The sequence below is a fragment of the Ailuropoda melanoleuca genome, chromosome 14 (genome assembly GCF_002007445.2).
Source record: "Ailuropoda melanoleuca isolate Jingjing chromosome 14, ASM200744v2, whole genome shotgun sequence".
NCBI classification, from domain to species: domain Eukaryota; kingdom Metazoa; phylum Chordata; class Mammalia; order Carnivora; family Ursidae; genus Ailuropoda; species Ailuropoda melanoleuca.
Window position 1 is genome coordinate 20,789,628 of NC_048231.1, and position 19,441 is coordinate 20,809,068.

Genomic DNA, 19,441 nt, shown 5'->3' on the forward strand with positions numbered 1-19,441 from the left:
TCTAAATAGGAATTATATAATCTCTGATGCATGGATGTTTCTGGAGCACTTTTAAAACTGAGAGAAGAAAAAATCACAGAATAGAATTGACTTGGTTATAACACAATGAGGCATAGACTAGTTATCCCCTTCTATGTTCAAGACACTGGCTAGGCACTGAGGAAAGTATTGTATGAGAAATACTGACTGGGACAAATAAGATCGAGCAGAAGGGAAGTAACCATCAATATTAGCTAGTAGAAACAGGATTTAAGTTAGTAAATTCAAGAGAAACTACTCTGATCAGCAAGAACTCATAAAGAAAGACACATAAAATAAGGAGACTATGAGTAAACTCAAGTGTGAAGAAGAGAAAAGATTGGGTCACTGATAAAGGACAGGCATTTAAGACCAACTGTAGCATGCGTAAGAGCCGCAGCCTGGGCCAACAGGGCTGTACGTGAAGAGTAAAAAACAGTTCAAGAGGGCTAAAAAGAGATTAAAAAGTAAGGTCAGAAACCAGATTGGGGGAATGCTGTAATTAAGGTTAAGCTTTCAAAAGTTTTTCAGCAAGGGAATAACATGATCAGATACGTGCTTGAGAAAGATTAATCACCAAAGGACATTATGCTAACACTAGGATATTAAAATACTATAGCAACATTAAAAATAACTGAAGATTATCCTTTTAAAGCAGAAATGGACTCTAAGAACCAATTTTTTTCTCATCTGAATTCAATTTCAGCAATCAAATTCAATAGAGCTGGCTTATAATAGATAAGAACCATCTATGGCATTCAAGAGACTGGGGGGGGGGAAGAAAAAAAAACACTTGTCAGTCTCAGTCTTTCTGAAGAAAATATAGGTATGTTTCCATTCAATCTAATAAACATTGACTGCACTCAGCAATAACCAAGCTGCTGAGACACAAAAATGAATAAGACGGCATGGTTCTACATTCTACCGCTACAGAGAGCCATACGGCATAGTTAGGCAAACAGACATAGAACAGTTATTTATAATAAATGATGCGTATGAGAAATTTTTTCTTCTGTATTTCAAATTCTGCTTCTCTTTCCAATTTATGCTACCTTATCTATACTTACATTTCATTCTTCAGTGTCTTCATCTGTCCTCATCTTTATTTAATGTTTTCTAACAATGATTCTTTGTCAGAAAGAAAAGAGCCCTGAGCTAACACCATTAGGTGGTGGCTAAGGGAACAAAAAGAAGATAATTCCCCATTGCTAGTGAAAGTAATAAAGACAAAGAGCAAAAAAAGGGAGGCAGGGGGAAGAAAGAGGCAGAAACATAGCCAGAGAGAAAATGAATGCCTATGCCAGCCAATCTCAGAATTCAAACAACAACCAACACCACTAGGGGCAAGAGTGTGCACAGCACTCCTGTCCGCTGTTTCCCTTTGGTGCCTTCTTTCATGATCAAAGTGCTCATAAAGTTGGTGTTGGCAGGGGAAATGTGGTTGAGTGGAATGGGGAAGAAGGAAAAGATTAACAGGAGAATCTGATCAACTAGACACCTCTCCCAAAAAGTCTTTTGTAAGAACTCAAAATAACTTGATTCTGTAATATTTGAAAAAGAATGATCCCAAATTAGGGGCAAGCCAAATGGAAATACAGTCATTTGTAAAGGCTCTATTTACAAATGAAAAATTAGTGGAGAGAAAAAGTTAATTGTTCAACTTTCCCAAACAGTTTGATAAAAGCCTCTTCTAAATCTAGGACAAAAAAATTACTGCAAATTTTTCTTTTAATTTTTATAATTGCTAGCCTTTGAGTTTTAGATACATCACATACATGGTACAACGGTTATAGATACACAGAGGCACACATCACATGCTTTTTAGTACACGAGAGTAAACATATATACTGTAAAATTATGTGTTTGTATTATACTCACTTTATCAAAAATCAAAAAAGTTCAAATTTTAATTATTATAAAGATTAAGAGTTTTTATATCTTGGCGTTGATGACAAGTTCATTTTAAGCATAAATGTCCTGGTTCCCAAGTCTCCTTGGTTGGAAACACCATTCTTAATTATAAAATTTCTCATATAAACACACACAAACCACAATAGAACGATCTGTTTCACAATACAGTTTCTAGAAACCCGGCACAGTAAAAAGTAGCAACTGCCTTACCAAAATGATACACTGAAACAAAAATGATATTTAAAGTATAGGCAAATTTAAAGCTTAATTCTTCATAAGGACAAAAACGGTGACATTAAAGTTAATAAATAACAAACAAGTCTCAAGTAGAACACCGTTTAAAACAGAATTCAATTATCTTAATACTGACTCTGTGAACAGAGATAAAACTAATTCTAGTCCCAAATATGACTTCCTTAAAGCAGACACAAGATGAAAACACTGACTGAATAGGGATATTGTATCCAAAATGAAATGCAAATATCTCAGTGAGAAAGGGCTGATTTAAGCACAGAAAAAAAAATTTAAATTTTATTTATATTTTTTGTATTTATTGTAATTAAACTCTTTTCCAGCATGTTGGAACATTTTAGGTTCCATGTGACCAGTTAATTGCATGTGTAGATGATTTAGTTTTAACTAACCTAAAATGTACAGAAAGCTTTAAAAACAAAAACCTGCAAAGAAATTACACATTGAAGGGCACCTAGGTGGTACAGTGGGTTAAGTGTCTGACTCTTAGTTTTGGCTCAGGTGGCAATCTCGGGGTCATGAGATCGAGCCCCATGTTGAGCTCTGTGCTCAGCCCAGAGTCTGCTTAAGATCCTCTCTCCCCTCTGCCCCTCCACCCCACACTCACTCGCTCTCTCTCCCTCTCTCAAATAAATAAATAAATCTTTAAAAAAACCAAACTACACATTGAATATAACATTACTAATGTGTGGATAGGTATTTGTATATGTGACATTAGGATTAACATGAATTCAACCAGCATTCGCAGAGTGCCAACTATGGACACAAGGCTATGCTCAAGGGCTATGAAAAAAACAAGGCAAGGCCATGTTTCTCAGCTGAAAGAAAACCTGATTATTGGCACTATGGTTTATGACCTGATCGACAGCAGTCAGCCCCCATCTATCTCCACCTCCTTCTAATATACTCTCCTATTCCATAGAAGCTACAAAACTCAATGTTCAGACTCCCTTAAGCTAGGTTGGGGGAGGGGAGCAAATTAGACTCAATATAGGGAGAATCAGAATGTGTAAATGAGATAGACAATATCCTTGCTAATTTGGCTTTTTGTTACTGGCCAGCAAGGTCTTAGTGATATAATTTATTTTGTTCAATAGTGAATGTCTCCCTTTGCACTATCCCTTCTTAGAAGACTAACCAATGCCACATCTGCCAGTATTATTATAAACAACTATTGCATAAAATACCTAGAGCAGTTCTATTTCCCACACTAACCCCTAAATGATGTTATAAAGTTTTGCTTTTACTGTGTAAAGAAAAGAACAGATTTGATAGGATTTCACCTGAAATTCTTGGCTTCTCAATTAAGCCAAGCCCCACTCACCTCTATTGGGAAATTAGCCTGACACATTCTTGCATGTCTTGATAAACTCATTCATTTTTGTATAATTTAGGTGTTTTATGAACTGATAGTGAGAGGACAACTAATCAATTTTCCAAAGTCAGGAGAACTAAGGGAAGTCTCTGAATAAAAGAATTCAAACCAATCAAAACAAGTATGGTAGCCCGGAAATATAGCTACAGGAAGCTAAATTAGGCCATCACTCATTGGGATCTTACTATTTAAAACTTTTTAAAGTCATGATTGGTAGACAGAATATATACTTAAAATCTGTGAGTCAATTTTTCTTAAGCGAAATACATACTAATAATTTTTAATAACTAATTCAAACCCTTTTATGAGTTAGGGATCGCCACATAAAATATCAGGGGCCACAGTAGAAACAACGTCACAAATAATTCTTCCTTTACAAATAGAACCTTCTGTCTTCTCGATCCTTCTAATTTGACTACGTATACTGTTATCATTTTCCTTTTACCAAATGAAGCAGAGACACATAAAAGGATATTAATCCCAAATAACAGGTTCCTTGGTCTTTCTCAGTGATTAAAAATAATTATTTCTCCACAAATCCTATGAGAACATATCTGCTTCATACAACTATAGTTTCCTTGTACTTTTTAATGAAACATGATACTAAGCTTAAGCAAAGTACAGAAAATAATGTTCAATTAATTAAATACATTCATCTCTTTGTGAAGAAATAAAATATTAACTTCTGTTTCATTAGCCATGATGTTCACTACACGGAACATTTTAAATACACATTTCTTCAGAGTGTTCAACTTATTACACAAGAGGACATATAATTAACATCTAGGCCCCAGCAACACACTGGGGAAATTCTGACCCTGGCACACATATCTCAAGTACATTTGTGTTTTCGTTTTTCTCACACTCAATTAGACTGATAATTTTAACTCTGTAACTCTGATGTTTAACTAAAGTAGGCACTTTGGGAGAAGAAAATTTGAATATAGATAGGATAAAGCTGTTCTACTTTAAGCAGATTGGTATTTGGGACTGCTTTTGATTGAGGTGGAAAACCTCTGATTACACATTTGCTATGAAATGCAATAGGATAAAGCAGGTATCAATAAGACAAACACCTGTGTCTTACCAGTGTTGATGTGGCAGCTGAGAGGACCAAGACAAAGTACATAGTTCAACTAAAGAAATGTCATCTCTAATTACATTCTATATAGTGAAGAGCAGAACTTAAATGTAACCTAATACTTAATATTATTGCTCTACATCATTATAGAGCATTATGGATTATTGGAAACAGATCAGACACATTATCTTACATGATACAATAGCACCGTGCACTTAAGAGAAATCTACTTTTCTTGATTTCTCAATTTTGATTTCTTGAGAGAAATCAAGGCTAAGGAAGGCTAAATGAGATAAAAGAGCCCCATTTTCTTTTTTAAAAGTAAACACTGTTTCAAACAAAAATAATAATCTCTTGAGATACCACCTCACATCCATAGGATGGCTACTATTCAAAAAAAAAAACAAAAAACAACAACAAAAACAGAACAACAAGTGCTGATGAGGATGTGGAGAAACTGGAACACTTGTGCATTGTTGGTAGGAATATAAAATGGTAGGGAGCTGTGGAAAAAAGTATGGTGGTGCCTCAAAAGATTAAATACAGAAATACCTCATGATCTAGTAATACTACTTTTGGATATGTACCCAAAAAAAACTGGAAGCAGGATCTCGAAGAGATATTTATACACTCATGTTCATAATAGCATTATTCACAACAGCAAAAATGTGGAAGCAACCCAGAAGCACAGATAAGCAAAATGTGGTATATACATAGAATGGAATGTTATTCAGCCTTGAAAAGGAAGGAAATTCTGCAATATGCTACAACGTAGATGAACTTTGAGGACATTATGTTAAGTGAAGTAAGCCAAGCATATAATTCCATTTATATGAGGTACTCAGAGTGGTCAAACTCATAAAGACAAAGTATAATAGTCATAATGCTGGTTGACAGAAACTGGTGGGGGGGAGGTTGGTTAGGATGGGGAGTGGGAGTTATTATTTAATAGATACAGAGTTTCAGCGGGGATGAGGATGGATGATTGCACAATAATGTAAATTTGATACTACTGAACTGTACATTTAAAAATGGTTAAGATGATAATTTTATGATTTGTACATTTTACTACAACAACAAAAAAAGAGAAATAATAAACCCTTTCCTGACTCCAGTTGATTTTCAAGGAAGGGCTGGCTATGAGGGATGTTTCTTTAATCAGCTCTTGATAAAATCCAGGACCACCACACTTCTACCATATAGCCATATCATATTCAGATCAAGGAAAATCAGTGTGCTTTCTATACCAATGGGAATTCACAACATGGCTCCTAATCCAATTTCATACCATCCAATCACATTCCCACCTGTTAAGTTCCACCTATATTTAAATTAAGTAAAATTAAAATTCAAAAGTCACACTGACCTCGTTTCAAGTGCTCTATGAGTACAGATGACTAACATACTGAACAGCACAGATATAAAACATCTCCATCATTGCCGAAAGTGCCACTGCTAATCTAGGGCAACCACTGATTCATATCAACATGACTTGATATTCTTTTTGATTTTTCTTTTCCTTTGCATGTATAGGTAGAGCTCCTTTCTTGTTCTTAATGTCGATTATATAATCTTTTAAAAAAATAAATTGCATAAATTTTACCTAAGAGTGAAAACAATTATATTTGTTCTCAAAAATCAATACCTAGGACATGTGTTTTGTGGAAACAATGTGACTGAACATGATTCAGGGGCTTGTTTTTAGTTTAGATCTGACCAAAGTTCATTTTATTTTGATATTTGGTTTTAATTATTATCTTAGCTGAAGTATATACCCGACTTGTTAGTTTTAATAATTTACCTATAGAGTGTGTGCATTTTTTAAAATATCAATTGGAAATAAAGAGAGAATTATTAATTCCTTTCCAAACAGATACCTTTTTTTTTTTTCCTTTAATTACTGCCTGGACTATTAGCCCTATTACACTGTTGAATAAATGCTTCATTTCCAATCAGTATTTCACTATTAATACAGCATGTGTTATAGGTTTTTAGTAGATACTCTTCAGTATCAGGAAGTTTTCCTCTCTTCCTTTTTACTAAAAGTTTCCCTAATTAATGGATATTGAACTTTCATAAATGCTTTATCTCTATCTATTGAGACACTAATATGATTTTCCCTTATACTATTACAAGTGTTAAAGCAACCAGGCACTGCTATAATGAACTAAATATATAGGAATATATATAACCATGATACCAGTCTTTTGTTCCATATATGATCTGTGAATATCTTACCCCAGTGTGGCTTGTTCTTTTCATTTTCCTAATGCAGCCAAGTGTAAGGAAGAAATTTTTAATTTTGTTCAAGTCCAATTTATAATTAGTTTCATTTATGATTCATGCTTTTGGTGTCCTAGTAAAAAATCTTTGTTTACCCAGTGTTTTAAGTCATATTGCAGTCATATAAGTACATAGTAAGTACACAGTAAGTCAAGTATGACTTCTTTTGGAAGGTTTTTTTAGTTTGGTTTTGTTTTATTTTTAAGTAAGCTCTACGCCAAACCTGGAGCTTGAACTCACAACCCTGAGATCAAGAGTCATATGCTCTATTAACGGAGCCAGCCACGCGCCCCTGGAAGTAATTCTTTACCTGTTTCACTTTCTTGCTCTGTATTAGTTATATATCTATTACTCTTCTTTTAGTAGTTACCCTGGAGATTACTATATGCATCCTTCAATTTTCAACATATGAAGTAGATTAGTAATTTTACAACACCCTTCATTTAGAATCAAAGACCCATAGAGGGGCCATCATCCCCAAGGTGAATGAATGTGTGGAAGCTCTATTCCAAATAGACATAGCCAAAGGATTCAGGTTCCCTTTTCCCAACCAGTCCTCCCCCACCCCACCCCCACCCACTTGTAGGGCAGAAAGCATTGTAGACTCAGATTGCTCCTGCCCCAGTTCTCTCATACGGGGAAGGTTCCACACAGAAGTGGCCAGCTGAGGAACTACCAGCCCCACTCAGCACCACACCTGAAGAGCTGGAGTATCACCCCAGAGGGAAGCGGGCTATAGTCCTTGAACTCAGCTCCAGTACAGTGATGCAGAGGTTCTACTGAGAAGAAGAGGAAAGTTATATAAACAGAGAACCCGACAGGGCTCGATCTCACAACCCTGAGATCATGACCTGAGCTGAAACTGAGTTGAAATTTTAACCAACTGAGTCACCCAGGTGCCCCCAAAATCCAAAAACTTAAATATAAATCAATGCAGATTATATCATCTGAAGAAGAGAGAGAAAAAAAGAATAAAAATGAACAAACCCTCAAAGAAATGTGGAATATTAATATATATGCAATAGAAATACTAGATGGAATGGAGAAAAAGAAACAAACAAAAAATTTAAGAAAAAATAATGGCTAAAACTTCCCAAATTTGAAGAAAAACATTAAGCTATATATCCAAGAAGCTTGATGAACAAGTAGGATAAATACAAAGAACACTCACCCAAACACATGACAGTCAAACACTGAAGGCAAAAACAATGAGAAAATCTGGAAAGCAGCAAAAGAAAAGTGGCTCACCATGAATGAGGAATGGAATAGGATCAAAAGTTGACTTCTCATGAGCAACAAGAACAAAAACCAATGGGCTAGCATATTCAAAGTGCTGAAAGAAAGTCAACTAAAAATCTTATATCCAGCAAAACTATCTTTTTAAAATGAGGTGCAATAAAGAAAACTCAGATAAACAAAAAATGAGAAAATGCATTGCTAGTAAACCAGCCTTACAAGAAATATTCGAGGAAGTTTTTCAGGTTGAAAGCAATTGATACTCAATAGTAATTCAAATCCACACATACAAAAAAAGAGTGCCAGCAGAATCCCGTGACTCCACCACCGTGGTCACAGATGACTGTACCAATGGATTAATGATGAATCCAAAATAGCAATGGCTCAAGTTTTCTTATCTTTGCAATCTGAAGAGTCTCAATACAGCACTGTTTTCTCCACGAAGCCCGGTAGGGCAGCTGTGAAGATGGTTGGTTGCCTCCCCACATTAAACCCCCATTTGAGTGTTTCCCAGTTTCTTGTAACGTAGAAGGAATAAACAAATACAACTGGACAATGTGGCATAATAAGCCTGTAAAACTAGAAAACCATTGTTCAGATTTTCAATCACCAAATACCAACTTCTATTTGAAGATATTCCTGCTGTTTTTTGTCTTCTGATGACTCTTTGCTTTTCCGTTTACCATTCTGTCCTCGGAGGATGGGGTCCATCTTGGCACGGTAGGGATGGGTGCTCCTCATGCCCACTTCCTAAGGTTCAGACTCCCCAAACCCTTGGTCCCCATTTTAAGTCTCACTATGATTCTGCCCATCCATGTTGAAGGGGGCCTGGCTTTTCTAGTGAAGTGAAACTTCAGTGCTAAATGTGAGTTCAATGATTGTGTCTTCACTGAGGACAATGAATGTTGCTTTCATTGGTGTACCCTCAGATTCTAGCACCAGACTCAATACCTAATAGACTCTTAATCAAAATGTATTGAATGAAAGACAGAATAAACTGGGTAATTTTTTGCCAATCAGAAGACAGAAAAACAGATCATAAAACCAAAAACCAAACCGCATGTTAAATCATATAACCTAAACATACATATGGATGGAAGCCTCATAAGATTCTTCAGAGGAATAAGAAAAATAAGAAAAAAATATATATCTAATTTTTGGTTAAATGCTATCTACCTATCCAGCTTTTAATTTCAGTTACTATATATTTTGGTTCTCAGGTTTCTATTCTTTTTATAGTGTCCTGTTCTCTGCTAGAATTAACTACCTTATGATCTAATTTCTTAACATATTAATAACCAATGTCTTAAAGCTGATTTCTGTCAACTCCAATATCTGGACAGTCTATATGCCTATTTCTATTTCTCACTTATATCTTGTTTTTCAGTAATGTGGTTTTGTTTCTTGATATGACTGCTAAGTTTTGATCAAATGCTAAACACTGTATGACAAATTACAGAAATAATATGAGGGCTCTGGATGATAATGCTTTCCTCCTTGAAAGATCTACTTTTGTTTAGGTGGGCAGTTCGGGTAGGGACGGATAACGACACAGCAGAGCCAAAGCTATGTTACAGTGTTTGTGACTGTTAGTGCATTTCCAGCTTACCCAGACTCTAGGGTTTAGCCCTTTGGGTATCCCAACTGAAAGTGTGGAGTGATTAGCAGGGCCCTTCTTCTTTAATGGGCCTAAGTTCTACTGTAAGCTTTGTTCAGTCTGTGACTTAAACTTTTCAGGGGAAAAGTGGTGCCAAGTGTCAGACCATCACTCTGCATTCCACTCCTCAACAGAATACATGACTCCTCCTGTCCTTATATCCAGGTAACTCTCTGATAACTTCAAACATATTTTTAAAAATATATGTCATACCCAGCTTTTCTAGTTTCTCTCAATAGGAAGTTTGTTCTGCCACAAGCTAATCCACCATTAACAAAGGCAGAAACAGTTCTTTAATCAGAATCGCCAAAAGTTTACCTAATATGTTAATCTTCGCTAAGGAAGAGTAAACTATAGTCTAACACCATTATAGGTTCCCCCCAAATAAGTACTATATCACATAACTCAGACTTCATGCAAGTACTAGAAATTAAATGTGTTTAATACATTTGAGAAAACTTGCTAACACTGACCTTTGTTTATGTTAGCCATGTGTTACTTATTAAAAACTTTTTTTTGCAAAGATAATTTATACCATTCGAACATTTAAGAGTATAACAGGCCCACTGTTTTCATTGTTTAAGGCTGAGTATAATCTTATTTCTCCTTGTAGAAAGCTGCCTGAAAACAAACATCTAAAACACAATTTAAGTCTCCACTTAAAATGATAATGCTATCAAACTAAAATCACTCTAAAGGTAACTATAAAGACTACAGGAATAATGCATGAACAATTAAAATACGCTTATTATAAAGTCGGCTTTATATCCCTTTAACGCCATTTGTAGTGGTCAAGAAATGAACAGCTATCAATTACTAAGATTCTGCAAAAAATATTACCTCATTTGTTACGGATCACCTATTTTTCCAAAGCAAGTCCTTCAATAATTATTCCCAAAGGTACATGTTATCTTTATAATTGCTTTTAACATCAAATCTATCTATAATTAACATAAGTTATCAATACTTCATTGTTCTGTGAGGAATGAAAGTTTCTCCCTCACACCCCGACTTCCTGCACGTGTCCATGCACATGTGCATGCACACACACATACAATCCCAGAGATAAACACAAAGGCCTACACATTCCATTTATACATAAAACACATGAGGCAGAAATTATCATGACTTCAAAAAATAAAGAACTTGAAAATCGACACTTTTATTCCTAAATTATTTCTTTATTGACCTTATTAAATAGTAAATACTGTGATGTCTTAAAGGAAAATTTAAAATATTTGGTCCACTTCTACTTTCTGGCTTGACGGAAATACTCATGCAACTCTGAGTTAAAGAAAACAGAAGAGCTGCCTTTCTTCAAAACTCCGATTTTTCCATATAGATGAAAGATTTGAGAATTAAACTAAATCTTCTCTGAAGTGGAAAAGTTTACTTAGTTTTGGAGTTTTTACTTGTAGGGCATTTCTGCCAGTAGTCATCTTCATGAAGAACGTGGAGCATAGAACATTTGTGGACTTAGCAATATGCTTCACTGTCAGTTAATTTGGTTAGTAACAGAGGCAGACCTCATCATCTCCACTAGGTTTGACAATTTTAGCCTGTCTATAAAGTCTTGCTGCCAATATTTGTTTTCTTTATAGTCTGTATATTAAAAATTACTTAGTACTCAGTACCTTATTTTACAACAAACACTGGGATAAGGAAGAAATTATTAAGATAAAAAAGAACAATAGAAAATTATAGACAGGGCAATTAAGAAGGGCTTTAAAGTAGTATTGAAGGGGGCATTAATACATAACAAAGTAGCCAACTTTATATAAGTAATGCAAGAATCAAGAGTTTACCTTAAAAGCATGTTAAAAGGAACAACCTTCCTTCTGTTCCTAATGTATTAATCATCAAAAAGAAAAGTTATTATTGATTATCATTTCTGTTTTCCACTACTTTCTTTTTAAAAGTAAATTATGGCATTACAGTTCCAAGTTTCTGCTAATGAATAATCATGTCAGTTGTCACTCAATTATCACTTTCAACACTTAATCTAAATTATGTACCGCACCTTGTTTTTTTTTTTTTCTTTCTTTGAAGTTCCTCGTTGAATTTAAAAGTCAAATTTTTTTCTTTAAGAAAAGTAAGTTGATGGAAGATGGAGGATGAGATTAAATCAGGGGGAATCATTGATCAAGGATACTTGGAATTCTTATGAATACAAATAGCCCATCAAGGTTAATGAGGTTCAACTCAAGTTTAGAAGAAGAAAAAAATGCACTTAGTATTTTCTATGCATATACAGATTTAAGGTTTTAGGTACAATTTGAAAGGTAAATTATGCAAACCCAAACTCAGCTTTCATTCTGGTTTTTTACAAGCTATTTTCACTGTTTTTCTTCAGTGTAAAACAACTGCTTAAAATATATACTCTGGATCAACAAAAACTAATGCAATTAGTGAGAAAGAGCAAAGGTGCCCTTGAATACTGACAGACAACTCTTCCAGAAATTAATGTGCTTTTAAAGAATGACCAGATAACAAATGTTAGATTTGAAAAATAACCATAAAAGTGTTCTACAATTCACTATTTCAATCAACAAATACTAATTGAGTCCTAATATGGGTAAGACACCGTCAAGGGGCACAAAGAAATACAGAGGTAAGACCTGTTCTTAGCCCATACTCATCTATGATTTGAAAAAGGATATATGTATTTAACTCATAAGTGGCTTCCAGAATGCCATAAGTTTGAATCACAACATCAATGCATACAGGTTAATGGCCTAGAGCAAATTCTGTGCATAGCAACATATCAAAAGAAAATGCAAACAGAAGGTTGAGCATCAGAGTGGAAGCAGAGAAGATTGTTAGAAAGACAAAAGGAGTCAGTTCAACACACTCCAGAAATAAAAACAGAATTCAGTGAAATAAACAGATCCCTGATTACAAGGACTCTGTTAAAGAGAGGTAGAGGGTGGGAGAGCCTTACCATAGCCAGGAACAAACAGTCCTTTACACATCATTTTTCCCTGATTGCATTCACCAAGCAACTTTTTGGTTACTAATTCACCTTTCTTTTTTTTTTTTTTTTAAAGATTTTATTGATTTATTTGACAGAGAGACAGCCAGAGATAGAGGGACCACAAGCAGAGGCAGTGGGAGAGGAGGAAGCAGGCTCCCAGTGGAAGAGCCCGATGTGGGGCTCTATCCCAGATCGCCGGGATCACGCCCCGAACCGAAGGCAGACGCTTAACAACTGCGCTACCCAGGCGCCCCTACTAATTCACCTTTCTAAAGCCTAGGTACAGGAAATTGGGAGACTGGTGCCCTGCATAGAACAGTGTTTAAATATCCATATAGAGCCCCTACAGGGTACATCAATGAGCTGGCACTCTTTTATATACTGCTCTCTGATGGGTTTCACTGTTAGTATGAACCAGTCTCCTTGGCCACATTAATTCTAGGACACAGAAAATTCAAGTTTCCAGATGTGAGGACAAGACCTTGAAACATGAGGTCTTCACCGAAGAGGGGACATCGAGGTCAGATTTGTCTTAGTGACAGGGCAGCTTTCTTCCGCAGTCCCCTATCTTCTTCATTTCAACTCATTTTGAAATTTTAAAGACATATATCTATATACTTTAAGGCAGTGTGACAAAGGTGCCATAAGAGCATTAGTGATACGAGTAAAAGGATGGGGTACAGAAGGAAGGATTATCACCTGTAGCTGGTACAATCGAAGAAGGCTTCAGGAAGGAAAAGGCTTAGGATTTCCAAAAAAAAGAGGACATTACAGAAACAGTGAACAATGGGAACAGAGACAAAAAAAAAAAAAAGGAAATGAATAGGAAAGTTTAAGAAAAAATGAGTTGACAAGACTGTGTATAAGGTTTTGTAGGAAAGGTGTTAGGAAGTTGAGATTAAAGAGAAAAAGATTAGTGACTGAACAAACCACAAGAAAGAGTATTACAGCAAATGTTTTGGGGCCTGACCAACAGTCACATTTTATACATGTTTTCTTATTTATATTTGGTTTCCAAAAAGCAACTAAAGAAGATTAATCTTCATCATAGAATGTATACGGCCAACACCAATTTTTTTTTTTTTTAAGAGAGCAAGTGCAAGCAGGGCAGAGGGAGAGAATCTTAAGCAGGCTCCATGACCAGCGCGGAGCCCAACGTAGGGCTTGATGTCACAACCCTGAGATCATTTCCTGAGCAGAAACCAAGAGCTGGATGCTTAACTGACAGGCACCCAGGTGGCCCCAACACCAAATATTTTTGAAAAATAAAGCAGAAACTAAATGCTTTTCAATTAAATTTCAATCAAATACCCAACAGAAGTCACACTGAGTGATCCATGACAGATACCCTCACAAAGTCTGCACCAGATATCATTTTGAGAACAGCCTGGAGATATTCAAAGGGCCTTCACAAGGTATGAAAAATAAGCCATAATCAGAAGCATCACAAAATCTAAAACAATGGGTGAAAATTTAATTAATTATAAAGTCAGGCTGAAAAAAACTGGTTAATGGGAACTTCTTCCAGAATAAACAATATCTTTTTGTAATACCTTTTTAATGGCAACTGGGGAAAAAAATATTTTATCCTCCAAAAGGGACTTGAATTAGACTTGAGACAAACTCAAAGAACTTTCTGCATCAATTTTAGAATGTCACATGCACAGAGACAGGGAAATCTGCCTGGCTTTTGTTCCCTGCCATGTCACCACCACCTAGAACAGACTTCGCATGTAATAGACAATCATGAAGTATTTGATATATGAATAAATGTTCAACCTCTCTGTCCAACTTTCTTTCACATCCAAGCCCATACAACCAATCCAAACTAACCCAAGAGAACGCTAACTCTTTTCCTAACCCAGGTGAAAAGGTAAAACAACTACTGTTAGGACAAGGGGAAAGCCAGACTCTTTGAACGAGAGGTTATTGTAATTTTTTAAATGCCTATGAATGTGAGAGTTTTTTTTCAATTGATTCTGCAAGTGGTAAATGAAATGAAACAATGGAAAGGAAGGGAGGGAAGACGGACAGACCAATATGTGGTTATAAACAGCTTAGCGAAGCGATTTTTCTACCTTTGATATTTATTAGCATAGGTTTTTTTTTTACTTTTTAATGCCTAACTTTGGCAAAATAATATTTTAGCACTTTTGTCAGCAGGACCAAGGGCTAAAATAACTAATACCCATGAAGCAAACTTTAGAAGTCCTACAATTACAATTGCTCTGATAATACTTCTGATAAGTATTTGTTATATATGTAGAGGGCTCTGTAAAAACTATGTCAATATTTCATTATCTTTACAATCTGAATCTTGATCCAAATCTAAAATACATTTTCCACTGATGCACTGACAAGATGAAAGAGAAACTCAGACTGCAGTAATATTAAATATTTCCTTTGGATTATATAAAGTTAAATATCTTTAACACCAATTTTCTACCTTTCATTATAATTTAGAAAACTCTTCAAATGTGTCACCTTCTTACAATTAGAATATAACTCCACTAATAAAAACAGATATAGAAGAGGACTGATACATATCTATTTCCAAATGTGTCATCCATATTGGATACAATATACATAATTCTATTGGAATTAAGACATTTCCTTTTTATGAAGTTCTTTTTTGATTTTTAATATTTTGGGATAATTACCCCAATTCTGCCTCCTGTAGAGAAGTGAGAGATTTAAAAACCTTTATGGTACCTTTTTTGCTGTGCCTTCTACCAGTTTCACCCCCAAATAAAGGATAATTCTCCATTCCTTCAAAGAAAGGCCCCTTCTATCTGAAGGAAGGGCTCAATTGCCACTACCATAAAACTATTTTCAAGTTTAATAGGTGCCTGGATTTAAGGTTCAAATGAAAGAGAAATGAATCCGTAGATATTTCTATGTGTAACTGAATAAGTCATCTACATAACTTCGCATTATGTATGCTCAAACTAGAGTTAATAAAATACCACAACATTTCTATTCAAACTTCATTAAGCAATTCTCTGAAACAAAACCAAAGTCCTTTGTATACAACTTAAAAATAGCAAAGTCACCTCTATTTGGGCTGCAAACTGCGCTTTCTCCTTGTCTTTTCGCTCCATGCACCGCTTCGCTTCCTCTAACTCAGATGCCATCGCGCTGAAGTTCAGCTGCACCCTCAAATCTGACATCTGCTTCTCCAGATTCTCTTTTTCCTGCTCAACCCCTTGAAAGAGAAAATGTAAAGCTTGATTGTTGTTCTTTATTCACAGGAGATTGTACTTTCAAATGGTATAAGGCCTCGATGTTGTAATATTCCAGCTAACGTAACCCACTTATTAACACAGACATTTCAGAATTTGCCAGCCTATTGTTTCAAGGCTCACTCAATATTCTAAAACACATACACTGATGTGTTATCCAATATTACTCCATTTTGATACTAAAACTTGAAATGTTATCGGAGTTCTGGTACAACTGAGTTCAGGAAAATCCTACATATTTTTTCTTTAACGTTCCTTACGTCTCTACCTCCGAACTCTAACACAGAAATACTGGAAGAATTTTCAACTGAGTTATACATTAGCTGAAAGTTACTGAAGTTGACATACAAAATAATTCTTCCTTGCAAAATAAACAAATGATACTGTTAAATCTCTATGTATGATCACTAACTATCTTACTAATTCTGGAGACTACCATCCGAAATTATATCACTGAACAATACAGAAAGACTTAGTATTTAATTCAAAATGCTTGGTCTGTGATATCCAGGACACTCTAATACCATCTTCTTCAAACATAAATAACACAAAACCTTTTCTTAATGACCTTATACTCCAAGAATAGAAACAAGATATATAAAATATGTCCTTGAGTCTAAGATGCCAAAAATTGGAACATATATTATCAATTTAACTGTTTTTCTGGTAGTTTCCTTTCCAGAAAAGGAAAGGAAGGAAACACTAGCAAATTAAATTTATACATCATTCATAGGACACATCTGTAGTTAAGAGATATCAAAGTTTCAAAATTGTACATCTTGGATATACATGGATGAAAGAAGATACATAGGTATTTTAATAGCATGATAAAAGCAATGACAGATACTATACAGATATTTTTACAGATACAGTTATCATACAGAGATAGTACAAAGGATAGAGTGATTAACTCTATCTTGATGAAAAACTCAGGCAGGAAGAATTAGAAACTAAGTTAGATTTAAAGAATGAATACAGAATCTCACCAAGCAAAGGAGATGGGGAGTTGGGATGATAATTCAGAGAAAGGAAGAGGCATAAAGCACAGAGGTACAATACTGGATTTAATACTCAGGTAGCTGCACACAGTACTTCCACATAGCTACCACATATGAGGGAAGGAAGAAGGAGAGTCAGCAAGGTGTTTACACATTGCTAGGGAGCTTAGAAATTATCCTATACACCAGGAGTTACCAAACATTTTCTGTAAAGGGTCAGATAGTAAATATTTTAGCCTTATAAGCTCTGCCACAATTACTCAACTCTGCCATTGCATTGCAAAAGTAACCTGAACAGTGAATAAATGAATGGAAATAGCTATATTCCAATAAAGCTTATTTACAAAAGTCTGGATTTGTCCCTTGGGCCATACTTTGCACAGCCCTGCTAGGTTTCCCACTTGAAAATAAGCATATTTGCTTATGGGTAAAATCATTTATTCATTTCACAAATATATTTTTTAAATTTTATATTTAGATAGGTATATATGTTATATGCACACACATATGCATACATATTCTAGAGTGTCTATCTTAATATACAGACGTACATTTCAGGATATTAGTGCATATACAAAGTAACAGGAATATATATTATATAAAATATGGAGATACTAATGCATATGAATACATGTATAAATACATATACATAATTTGTGAAACATATATTTAATGTGGAAACAATATGATAAGTTTCATAATCTAGACACATAAAATATATAGATATATATAAATATATACCTACACACACATACATACACATATAATGAAATGTTTAGAAAAATTAAAATACTTAAAACATAAGCTATAAAATATAAATCATGCTACTAACACTCTCCTCTCACACCCAGGGGATTGTCTCATATGCTCACTTTGAAAAACACTTGCTACAAACATGATGGGTCAGTACAGCATACCAGTTAAGAGTTCAGGTTTGGGGAGGAAAAAATTCAGGTCTGTTACTTCCCACAAATATGACCTTAAACAATCTCTTTGCTCCTCAATCTTTCTTTTTTCCTTATTCAAATGGAAATAAGACTAGTACCCTTCTTAAAGTATAGTTCCAAGAACTAAAGGAGATAACGTAAAATGAGTAGCAAAATGCCTCATGTGTAGTTAAGAACTCAATAACTTATAACAAAAGATTTTAAGCAAGAGTAACATGAATAGTTTGTGGTTTCGGAAGCATCCCTTCAGTAGCAGCAGTATAGAAGACAGATCCCGGAGGAACTGGAGGGTAATACAAATGGGACAAAGCATGCCTAAACTGGGATAATGGGAATAAAAAAGAAGATGGGCCAAATTCAAGAAATACCAAGAACTATAAATAAACAGGGATGAAGCAGAGAGAGGAGAGAAGGAATAATTTCAGATGTTCTTTGTATTTTAGCCTTGGCTATCTGGATAAAGGATGGTGGCATCAACTGAAACAGGAAATAAAAACAGGTTTTAAGGAAAGGATGAACTCAGTTGTAAATCTGTTGACTGGGGCATTCTGTGGAACAGCACATGGAGATGTCCCATGAGAGACTCTAAATGGGGGGCTGAAGATTAGTGGACTTAAGATTTAGGGATCATCATTATAGATGATAGCTAAAGCATAAGATTTAAATAACAACCTCTAGGGAGAACTATTAAGTGAGAAACCCCATAAAGAGGATTCTAGACAACACCCAGAATTTAAAGGACAAGCTGTGAACAAAGGGAAAAGATTCAAACAAAAAGAATGAAAACAAGGAACACAGAAGAACCAGGAAAGAGTAGAAACACGGACGTCAGTGAAGAGGAAAAAACAGGGGTCAAGTAAGAAAAGTAATAGCACAATTCCTTTGAATTGGATGAGAAGACCACTAGTAAAGTAAAGCAAAGTCAATTTCACTTTTTTTTTAAAAGATTTTATTTATTTACTTGACAGAGAGACAGCCAGCAAGAGAGGGAACACAAGCAGGGGGAGTGGGAGAGGAAGAAGCAGGCTCACAGCGGAGGAGCCTGATGTGGGGCTCAATCCCAGAACGCCGGGATCACGCCCTGAGACGAAGGCAGATGCTTAACCGCTGTGCCACCCAGGCGCCCCTCGATTTCATTTTTTATTTTTTTACAGATTTATTTATTTGACACAGAGAGAGCACAAGCAGGGAGTGGCAGAGGGAGAAGCAGACTCCCTGTGGAGCAGGGATTCCCTGCCCCCCCCACCCCCGCCCCAATGCAGGGCTGGATCCCAGGACCCTGAAATCATGACCTGAGCCAAAAGCAGACACTCAACCCACTGAGCCACCCAGGCACCCCAGCAAAGTCAATTTTAAAAGAAGACCTGGAAGTTATTTTGCAATGGGTGAGGAACAAACAGCAACCACAATATGACTATGAGTGTGATTTCTCATGCAGATTTAAAAAAAAAATAATACAAGTATTCT

At 35.4% G+C, this 19,441-nt stretch overlaps 1 protein-coding gene across 9 annotated transcripts in view; it reads right to left on the reverse strand.

Moving 5' to 3' along the window:
- The window catches only part of CEP128 (centrosomal protein 128), a 396,639-nt gene that overhangs the window by 284,559 nt on the left and 92,639 nt on the right, over nt 1–19,441 (reverse strand). For all 9 annotated transcript variants that reach the window (XM_034642093.1, XM_034642096.1, XM_034642091.1 and 6 more), the window contains one exon: nt 15,841–15,992. In XM_034642093.1, coding sequence (XP_034497984.1) covers nt 15,841–15,992 — 152 coding nt within the window. The remainder of the gene's footprint in view (nt 1–15,840; nt 15,993–19,441) is intronic.